Source organism: Triticum dicoccoides, chromosome 5A (assembly GCF_002162155.2).
Source record: "Triticum dicoccoides isolate Atlit2015 ecotype Zavitan chromosome 5A, WEW_v2.0, whole genome shotgun sequence".
NCBI classification, from domain to species: domain Eukaryota; kingdom Viridiplantae; phylum Streptophyta; class Magnoliopsida; order Poales; family Poaceae; genus Triticum; species Triticum dicoccoides.
In genome coordinates this window covers 405,627,866-405,638,935 of record NC_041388.1, presented here as the reverse complement: position 1 = coordinate 405,638,935, position 11,070 = coordinate 405,627,866, and the positions used below count along the sequence as shown (strand labels likewise).

The window sequence follows — 11,070 nt, the reverse complement described above, 5'->3', positions numbered from 1 at the left end:
CTGCCCAATCTGCTCCGCCCGCCCGACAACCTCCTCCATCTCCGGCAGCTGCTCCGTGCGGACAGCGGTGGGTTCTAGTACCTGCTCCGCCGGCGCCGTGGATGCGGACTCCGAAGTCGGAATCATGTGCCGCTCGCTGTGAGAGGCAGAGGGCAAGTGAGATGGGGCGGGCTCGGCGCGGCTGCGTAGTCCGCCCACTGCTGCCGCGTGATGCCGGTGCCCGACGAGGAGGAGTGTCTTCTCCAGTGGGTGCACCGCCAGTCACTTACCACGGCGGAGACGGACGCCCGGCGTCTCCAGAGGATCAACGCCAAGCAGCTCCGGCTCGGCATTGAGCAATCCGAGCGGGAGGCGGCGGCGGCGGAGGCGGCGAGGGTGGCCAAGCTCAAGCTCAAGCGCAAGCAAGACCGCATCGTCCGACGCTTGCAAGGCTACATCGTCATCTCCTCCTCCTCCTCCTTCGACGGGTCTGACTCCGACGTCGACCCACCTCCAGTTGCATACGCCTACAACCCCGCCGGCGACCGAAAGGGGAAAGGACCGGCGTGGAAGTGGTGAAGCTCGCCCTCTCCTTTTATATAATCTAGTTCTAGTATGTAGTTAGAATATGCCGGATCGTTGAACTGTGTGAACTATGCTCCTTTGGTGAACTTTTGGTGATGTTTATGTGAATTATGCCCGTTTGGTATTGGTTTATATGTCCATTTCTTGTCGATTTTGATCGTTTGGTGATCTAAGTACTACGTTTAATTTGTATGGATATAGGGTGTCGGATATGAGATACACGAGTGTTGAGGCACGGATTTAAAAAAATACCCGGTCAATATCCACGGACGCGCCGACTGTAGATGCTCTTAGAGCATCTCTAGCAGATCCCGTATAATGCCAACCCGCAAAATGTGTATACAGTTCGCGGAAAACATCTTTGCGGGCTGGCGCGGGCGGCGCAGAATATCCTTTTTTACAGGTCTGTTTTGCGGGCTGCCGCCGCCCGCGCTGCCTGTAAATCAGTAATTTGAATTTCAATTTCCGGCATGCAAACACATTTCTTTGCTTCTTTATTTTCTTCAAGGGCATTGCATACATAATAACTCACCAAATCATTGCTAAAATAGTATGACCAAAGAAAACAAGGACCACAATTAGGCATTTTAGAAGATATCCAACTTTCGTAACTGCTCCCACTAGTTGGATCAACATCTTCTCCATGTATTTATTGTTGATATGCGGATTCTTGATCTTGCATTCTTCATTCTTTTTCTTTGGTTCTAAAGAAGTAGACGTTGATTCCCCTCTAGTATCTTCTCTAATTGCACATGCAGCCGCATCATGAGCCTCGATTCTACTAAGGAGTGCACGAACATCTATTAAGTTTCTTTCTATCAATAAATCAATGTATTCTCCTTCCCAAAACCAAAATGAGTATCCATCTTCCTCCACACATGACGATCTCCATAAGCTATCGAAATTGAACCGAATAGGTTGACAAAGCCGAATGGAAACAACAACATACCCCGTCGTTTTAGCATTTAAAGAATACCCATCTGGGGTGGTTCAACATGCTAGAAGTTAGCCGTAGCACTTTCCGCATGCAGTCGTCGCACTGTATGAGCGGCATCGGCGAGCCGCTGGGCGAGCGCCGAGCCCGGGCGACGGCCAGCCGAATCCTTGCCGACAAACTGACGACAACGGCCAGAGGGCAAACCAATACCTGCATGCGGCACTGGGGCTTTGCCGGGGCTGCGCGGGATGCTCCTCGACCAATCCATGGCTCGGTGTAGCCACTGGTGGCCGGTGGCGGGCCGGCGGCGGGGGTGGGGAAGAGCCCGGGGCGAGGGGGCGAGGGGCGGCGGTAGGTGGGGAAAAACGAGGGCTGAAATGCCCCCCCCCCCCATCCCCGCCAACCGCTACCACCGCTACCACTATATACAGGGCGCCGACGGGGCGAGGGGGGAACCCGCGTTTTCGCGGGTTGGGATGGGTATTGTGCCGCGCCCTGCAAAAAAAATTACGGGTTCGACGCGTTTGCGGGGTCTGATCGGACAACATTTTATGCGCGGACCCGTATTTTGACGGTTATTTTACGGGTCAAGCCATTATATGAGGTCTGCTAGAGATGCTCTTAGTGATGCCGGGCCGTGGAGCACTGGAGCGTCACTCCTATCAATGCCCATACAAATGGCTATGACTGGTTGTATCGTGGTTGAGCTTTATTTATAAAGGAGGCAATAGTCTTTTCGGCAAATCACCAATCGGTTGGTACGATCAAAATTTAAGTTGTTTAGTTTTTGCAGGATTACATTTCTTGCCTACTCAAAGCTTAGCATCACTAATAATTCTTTGCACCGGCCGGAGGTTGTGAAGCGTACGTAGGCGCTTTTATCGTTCTCTTTATTTAAACGTCCACCACATAAGCTTTCTTGCCCAGAGGTCCATTTGGCACTCGCCAACATTGAAATGGAAATTTCCTCGCTGCCGTACATCTCACCAAAGCATATGCCAGGGACGGGAGCACACAGCACAGAGTACATACACGAATAGCCATCGGTTACAGTCCAAATCATCGTCCCAAACAAGAGATGTGAAGATAAAGAACCGTCTGAAATCCTACACTCCACGGAAAATGAACGTCCCAATCACCACCCTTCGCTCTCAATGCCCGGCCGAATGCCAATTCGACCAATCATTGCCGGCCTTTTCCACGGAGCAAAGAAGCTGTCATCCTCACAAGGTTTTAGAGGAAAAAAAGAACATACACATACAAGACTTCAGGTACAGCTGCAAGCCTGCAACGCTGTTTTTGCACTAAATATACACAGGGAAGAATCCAAAGCTCCTTGGAAATTCAAAGTGTTCTTCCCTTCTTCGGCGACTATATAAACCATGCATGCCAATGATATCTCTCATCTCAGACTCAGAGATCAACAGCCATCCACCAAAGATGAAGAGCATTTCTTGCTTCTGCCTGCTTCTCATTTGCCTGGCTGCACTGCAGCTCCACGCCAATGCCTCTCAGGAGGCCCAGCTGAGAGAGTTCATCTCGTCCAGGAAGAACAGCGACAGCACCGACACGTTCAAAGTGCGCAACATAGCCGACAGGTTTTCCGGCAGCCTGAACGCGGAGAGCTCTGTCTCAGACCAGAGCTCCATGAAGGCGGCTGACATGATCACGGCGCTGCCCGGGCAGCCGGAGGGCGTGGACTTCGACCAGTACGGCGGGTACGTGACCGTCGACGAGGAGAACGGCCGCGCGCTCTTCTACTACCTCGTCGAATCGCCCTCTGGTGCCTCGGACAAGCCACTCGTCCTGTGGCTCAACGGAGGTTAGAATGATCAACAAGTTGATAACTCAAACACCTCTTGTACTACTAGAAAATTCTCAAGGACAGCAGTGACACACTTCATGCATACACAGGGCCAGGATGCTCGTCGCTGGGCTACGGGGCAATGCAGGAGCTGGGCCCGTTCCGAGTAACTGAGGACAACAAAACCCTCAGCAGAAACATGAACGCCTGGAACAACGGTAAGTATCCATGGCTAGCTTCTTGTACCCGTTAATCCTCCCTTTAGCACTCTATATGTATCGGTGATCGTATATATGGCAAGACTAATACTTTGCTTGTGAAAAATGATGGCAGTGGCTAACGTGATCTTCCTGGAGTCGCCGGCCGGTGTGGGATTCTCTTACTCCAACACGTCTACAGACTACGATCTCAGTGGCGACGAGAGAACCGCCGATGACGCGTACGTCTTTCTGGTGAAATGGCTGGAGAGGTTCCCCGAGTACAATGGTCGCGCCTTCTACATCTCCGGGGAGAGCTTCGCCGGCCACTACGTGCCAGAGCTCGCCGCCACCATCCTGCTCCACAACGCATACAACAACAGAACCATCATAAACCTTCAGGGCATCTTGGTAAGTCAAATTAACTAGCTTGCCAAGATGAAATGGAACATTGTACATGTTTTTTTCTTTCTATTTTCTTAGGTATATTTTTTCTTTCTGTTCAACACTGATGTTTGTCATGTTTTTTGTTGAAGGTTGGAAATCCGTACCTTGATGCCAACAGGAATATTATGGGGGCGATCAACTACTACTGGACCCATGCGGTGATGTCCGACGAGGTCTACGCCAATATCACCAAGAACTGCGACTTCGACAGCGTGGATGGTACGTTTACAAACGCCGCATGCAACGGCGCCGTCGACGGGTTCAGCGCTGGCAACATCGATGGCTACAACATATACGCTCCAGTTTGCATTGACGAGCCCAATGGAGGGTACCACCCCAGTGGCTACGTAAGTCAATGGTTGTTCTTGTTTTTTTTTTTCTGATGAAGGACAACATTTATTTTTCGAATTCCTTTTCGAAACGAGAAAAAAAAAGGAAAATATTCTTATGTGTACAGTAAGAACTAGTCTATGTTCTGAAGAGCTAACCGGTGTTTCTCTCTCCAAATAGCAGTTACCTGGGTATGATCCCTGCAGTGATTATCCTACTCATGCCTACCTCAATGATCCAGCGGTGCAGATGGCTTTCCACGCTAGAATGACCAAGTGGACAGGGTGCACGTAAGATCTTTCATTTTCCATTTAATATGCACTTATTAATCGCTAATCGATTTCACCCGCACGTAGGTAACTCATGTGATTTGTTCGTGCATGCAGAAACTTGAACTGGAAAGATGCGCCAATGTCTATGCTGCCAACCATCAAATGGTTGATCGAAAGCAAGCTTCCGATTTGGATATTCAGGTAACCGACTTCTTTTCGATAAAGGGTGGATTTTATTCACTCAAAATGAAGCATCAAGTGGATACAAACACATTGAGCACACACCCAGCCTCTGCATCACAGGATGCAGAGCAATCTAATTAATATTCTCATACATTTTAAAAAGTATTGTCTAGTGTAGTAACAAACCTGTCTCCATGTTTCAGTGGTGATTTTGATACTGTGTGCTCGCTTCCGGGGACGAGGTATTCCATCCAGGACCTTGGCCTCTCTGTGACCACCCCATGGCGTCCATGGACAGCGAAGGAGGAGGTAATTAAATTCCCTATTGTGAACGCTAGCGTTCATCCTAGATCACCTTCAAACTGGCGGGTTTTTACAAGGATGGTTGCACTTGCAGGTGGGAGGCTATGTTCAGCAGTACGCGGGGGGATTCACATTCCTCTCCGTGAGGGGAGCTGGCCATCTGGTTCCATCCTTCCAGCCTGAGAGGGCATTGGTGATGTTGAGCTCGTTCCTGAATGGGATGCTCCCACCTTACGTAGAACAGCAGTGATTCTTGATGGTCATAAAACTCCATCCATGAGAGGTCTTGGTTAGCGCCAAGCTTGATGACAAGTGTTGTGGATGAAGTTGCCATAGTTTTTCAATTTTTCGGACCGTTCATTTGCTTAATGTGTGCCTTAATATTTACTTGTATCCGGTTACTGTTGAGAATGGTTTATCCTAGTGGACAGGATTTCTTTTCAATGAATCTATGACAAGATTTAAATAAAGATAAATATTGTGCCTTACTGCAAGGATTGCCGAACACCACCGCCTTGCCTTCCATTATTAGATGATACCCCGTCCATTGTTGCGGGAATTCCTTGCATATTGCAATAGATTTTGATAAGATTGGAACATGAATATTTGGATTAATGATATGAGACTCAAAACTAAAAGTATATGATTTATAGTTTTCATTTTTATATAGTTGTAAAATATTGGTTGAATGTAAGTAGCAAACTAGTTTTTCCATGCATGGTTGCATGTTGAGATCGTTTTCCCCTATGCATGGTTGATCTTATTTTAACGTTTTTCCATGGGCTAAACAAGTAATGTTAAATGCCGCCGTTGCTCTTATCTTGGTCATTACGCAAATAATTGTCTCTCCAAGAGTGTCATGCTCATTCGTGAGAATGGTGGGTATGAGTTATCATGACCATGATAAGGAGACTTTAGCTCTTATTGTCCATGAGACTAACATGGCAGTGAATCTGATCAAAATGTGCAATACATGGCTGCCGAAGATGCGGATAAGTATGCTAGTTTGATTGCTCAACGGGTTTTGAGCATTTAATTGACACAGGTTGAGCAAAACTAGGGGCTCAATAACAACAACAAAAAAACACCCTCCCACCCCCGAATAAAAAGAAATAACATCTACATCCCTAAGGGGTGAATTATTGAACGAAACCATCGCCTGCTTTCAATCTGCATCGCCGCATAGCGCCAACCGGAGGAATAGAAGGTAGATCCACTTGCCGAGGAGTCATTGCTGCACCATCACGTCAAAGATTTGAGATCCAAACAAAGCAGGCACGGTCATTGTCGGAGCACATCTCACTATGGCTAGTTACTTGGGTAACTACCCCGTGCAACTCGTTCCCAAATCTGCCGTGTACAAACGACGTGTCATCATTGAAGAATGTAGATCCACCACCAAAAGGCCTCCAACCATGTGGAGGGGCCACCTCCACCCTCTTTTCGCGGACACCTCTACCGGAGACAACAAACACAAGCTAACTCCTATGTAAACTCCTACATCAACAGACGACACTAGAGAAAACATCGTTGTGGTGGAGGAAGATTCGAAATACAAAATCCCACTAGTTTGGTCACAACCGCTACCTTGCGACCAAACCTAAGAACTCCAATCTCGCCGGTTGGACTGACCAGAGAGAAAACTATGCCGCTAGATCCATGGCTCACCATGGTGGGGTTGAAGATGTAGCAACTCTTATTCGACGCGGCGTCATCACCCACACCTCACGCCACACGTCGAAACCCTAAATCTATCCATACGTACAGCCTGGATGCAAAACCCAATGACTCCCCTATTCTCACGTCATCGGTTTGGCAGACGGGGGAGGAGAGAGAGCCCCCGTATCGTTGGATTCTATATCTCTAATCGAATAAGTTGACTTTGTATAGGCATTTTACCGGCAGCTATGGAGATAATTTCTCTAGCTACCATTTTAGATACCACCCCCCGCCCCTCCAAATTTCATAAAGCATATGATCTGGTATAACAATGGCAACCCGATATTCGGGGGACCCCTTTCCCAAGCCCATACGTGTTTCTGTGGGTCTTAGTGTTACTGGTTTGTCGGACGTACTCATATTTTTCCATCACGAAGTGCATATCGTGTTATTGCTCTTCGTCTTGCTTCTATATGTCTCGACGTGATTCAAGCAGGTTCAAGAGCTTGAAGAGCATTTCTACCAAAACAAATACTATTGCCTTGGCAGGATTTTCCTCTCATTCTTCATCTATTTTGTTTGCGAAATCTGGTTCTTTTGGGATTATTTCTATGGTTCTTCCTTAGTTCCATCTCCACTGCAAAACTGGGCATGAGAGTTTCTTGTCATATCCATCTCCTCGCGAATGAAATGAGAAAAGCATCTAAATTTCGTCATTGGGTGGAGAAGAGAAAGGGGAGCGGAAACCGCTGGAGTGTTAGAGGCTGTGAAGCTTAGTATCGCATTGAAAATAGCCTTAGACTTTGGCCGCAAAAGAAAAAGAAATGAAAAGAACCTTAGACCTCCATTTGGCACTCCCATACACTGAAGGCAAATTTCCTTGCTGCCGCACATCTGAGCAAAGCATACACGAAACGCTATTGGTTACCGTCCAAATCGTCGCTCCAAACAAGAGATGTGAAGATAAAAACCGTCTGAAATCCTACACTACACGGGAAAAAAACGTCATAATCAACCCTTCGCTCTCAATATGCCCGGCCGAACGTCAATTCTACCAATCATATGACCGTTTCCACGGAGCAAAGAAGCTGTGATCCTCTCAACGTTTTAGATAGAGAAACAAGAACATACACATACAAGCGCACAGGCACAGCTGCAACGCTGTTTGTACCCGAAATTTACACAGCGAAGAATCCAATGCTCCTTGCTTCGGAGTGTTCTCTTCCCTTCTTCCTACGCCTATATAAACCATGCATGCAAATGGTAACTCTCATCTCAGACTCACCAAAGATGAAGACCATTTCTTCATTCTCCCTGCTTGTCCTCTGCCTGGCTGCACTGCAACTGCACGCCAATGCCTCCCACTCCCAGTCCCAGTCCCAGGAGGCTCAGCTCAAGAAATTCATCTCGTCTAGGAAGAACAGCGCCACCAGCAGCGACACGTTCCGAGTGCGTAACATAGCTGACAGGGTTGCCGGCAGCCTGAGTGCGGAGAGCACCGTCTCTGACCAGAGCTCCATGAAGGCCGCCGACAAGATCACGGCGTTGCCCGGGCAGCCGGAGGGCGTCGACTTCGACCAGTACGGCGGGTACGTGACCGTCGATGCGGAGAACGGCCGCGCGCTCTTCTACTACCTCGTGGAGTCGCCTTCCGGTGCCTCGGACAAGCCACTCGTCCTGTGGCTCAACGGAGGTTAGAGTGATCCATATGTTGATAACTGAGCATCTCTTGTGGAAATTTCTCAGCAGTGACACTTCTTGCGTACACAGGGCCAGGATGCTCGTCGCTGGGATACGGCGCAATGCAGGAACTTGGCCCGTTCCGCGTAACCGAGGACAACAAAACGCTCAGCAGAAACGTGAACGCCTGGAACAACGGTAACCCATGGGCCATGGCCTCTCTTACTCATCAATCTTTGAATTTGTCCTGCCTTATGTCACTGGAAATGGACCCCGGGCCCACATGGAAGTTTCAGGGACAAATGATTTTGAAGTGTCGAGTAAATTAAAGTGTGAGAAATGATCAAATTAAGAGACTAATTGTTTGCTTGTGAAAAATAATGGCAGTGGCTAACGTGATCTTCCTCGAGTCGCCTGCCGGTGTGGGATATTCCTACTCGAACACGTCTTCGGACTATGATGTCAGCGGAGACGAGAGAACCGCCGATGATGCCTACGTGTTTCTGGTGAAATGGCTTGAGAGGTTCCCGGAGTACAAGGACCGCGCCTTCTACATCTCCGGGGAGAGCTACGCCGGACACTACGTGCCGGAGCTCGCCGCCACCATCCTGCTCCACAACACATACAACAATAGAACCGTCATAAACCTTCAGGGCATCTTGGTACGTGGAACTAACTAGCTCTACTTCGATGAAACATTGTACAATTTTCGGTTTTTCTAACTTGGATCATGTCTTCTATATTTGAAGGTGGGCAATCCATACCTTGATGGGAACCAGAATATTAAGGGGGCCGTTGACTACTTCTGGACCCACGCGGTGATGTCCGATGAGGTCTACGCCAATATCACCAAGAACTGCGACTTTGACAACTTGAATGGTACATTTACAGATGCCGCCTGCATGGGAGCGGCCGTGGCGTTCGACTCTGGCTACATCGATGGCTACAACATATACGCTCCGGTCTGCATAGACGCACCCAATGGAACGTATTACCCCGCTGGCTACGTGAGTCCACACTTCTTATCTTTCTGAAGAACATCATTTCTTATCAAAACGAGAGAAAAATGGACAACGTTCTGTTTGAAAAAAACTAGCTCTATGTGCTGAACAGCTAACCGTTGTATTTTTCATCTTCAAATTGCAGTTACCTGGGTATGATCCGTGCAGTTACTATCCTACGGATGCCTACCTCAATGATCCAGCGGTGCAGATGGCTTTCCACGCTAGGACGACGAAGTGGTCAGGCTGCGCGTAAGATCCTCCAACTGGAGCTAATGCACACTGATTTCACGGACATGGATTTTTAGAGCACTTGCACTCAGGCCCTGCTATCCTAGCCGTCCAATATCGCTTTAAGATCCGTGCGACACAACTAACTTTCTATATGAAATTTTATCTTTTCTGTTTCTCTTCACATAAAACATATCTTGAAGTTCAAACCTATGCAGCATGGCAAAGCTTTCTAACTAGAATCTATGATAAATCTTCCAGAACTTTTTGTCCGACATAAATACTAAAAATATGATTTTTCAATCAAACAATACGTATTTTGTATATTTATATTTGACAAAAAAAATCTGAAAGATTTATCCTAGATTCTACTTAGAAAGCTTTGCCACGTTGCATAGGTTTGAACTTCAAGATATGTTCTATGTGGAAGAAACAAAAAAGAAAAATGTATTTGCACGGATCTTAAAGCAGGAAATAGATGGCTAGAAAGAGAAGGCCTGGGTGCATGTGCTCTAATATATATTTTCGCTGATTTCACCCACACATTCGTACCTCATGTGACTTGTACATGCATGCAGAAATTTGAACTGGACAGATGGGCCAATGTCCATGCTTCCAACCATGAAATGGTTGATCGAAAGCAAGCTGCCGATTTGGATATTCAGGTAGTAGCAGACAAGTACTAGTACAATCCAATACTCTCACACCGCCGTTTGAAAGTACTTCAATAGTAACAAACCTGCCTGCATTTTTTAGTGGTGATTTTGATTCTGTGTGCCCGCTGCCGGCGACGAGGTATTCTATCCAAGACATGGCCCTCTCTGTGACCACTCCATGGCGCCCATGGACAGCAAAGGAGGAGGTAAACCCTGTTGTACAAACTAGCATTCATCTTAGATCACCTTGAAACGGGTGGTTTCTGACAAGGATGGCTGCACTTTCAGGTTGGAGGATATGTTCAGCAGTACGCGGGGGGATTCACATTCCTATCTGTGAGGGGAGCTGGCCATATGGTTCCATCCTTCCAGCCTGAGAGGGCATTGGTGATGTTGAGCTCATTCCTGCAAGGGGTGCTCCCACCTTACGTAGAACAGCAGTGATTCATGGTGCCCATAAATCTCCATCCCATGAGAGGCCTTGGTTATCGTCAAGCTTCATGAGAAGTGCTACCTACAACCAACGTGGATGGAGTTGCCATAGTTTTTCAATCTCTTGGAACATTTGTTTGCTTAATGTGTGGTTTAGTTAATATACTTGTATCCAGTTACTTACTGTTGAGAATTGTTGTCCTAGTGGACATGGATTTCTTTTGAACGAATTTATTACAATATCTAAAATAAATATAAGCATAAATTATTTCTACCATTGATTATTTTCATCATAACACAAAGAAGTAGGGGAGATGATACCCTTAGCAGGCCTGAAAAGGGTACATAAGACATCTCATCAGTGGTGCAAAGGC

General features: G+C 47.5%; 1 protein-coding gene across 1 annotated transcript; it reads left to right on the top strand.

Moving 5' to 3' along the window:
- The first annotated feature begins 2,941 nt into the window (after positions 1-2,941).
- On the top strand, positions 2,942-10,708 carry LOC119299614. The gene is made up of 16 exons (XM_037576797.1): positions 2,942-3,323; positions 3,416-3,523; positions 3,639-3,913; positions 4,039-4,296; positions 4,463-4,569; positions 4,666-4,752; positions 4,938-5,043; positions 5,132-5,272; positions 7,987-8,389; positions 8,467-8,574; positions 8,764-9,038; positions 9,126-9,383; positions 9,523-9,629; positions 10,187-10,273; positions 10,365-10,470; positions 10,553-10,708. The coding sequence occupies exons 1-16, from the start codon at positions 2,942-2,944 to the stop codon at positions 10,706-10,708; spliced, it is 2,964 nt and encodes a 987-aa protein (XP_037432694.1).
- The last annotated feature ends 362 nt before the right edge of the window (positions 10,709-11,070 follow it).

Bases quoted from the DNA above. Each gene is read 5' to 3' on its own strand.
- LOC119299614 (XM_037576797.1), top strand. From the start codon at position 2,942: ATGAAGAGCATTTCTTGCTTCTGCCTGCTTCTCATTTGCCTGGCTGCA. The intron at 9,039-9,125 runs GTACGTGGAACT...CTATATTTGAAG, and splicing joins TAAACCTTCAGGGCATCTTG to GTGGGCAATCCATACCTTGA. The intron at 10,471-10,552 runs GTAAACCCTGTT...CTGCACTTTCAG, and splicing joins CATGGACAGCAAAGGAGGAG to GTTGGAGGATATGTTCAGCA.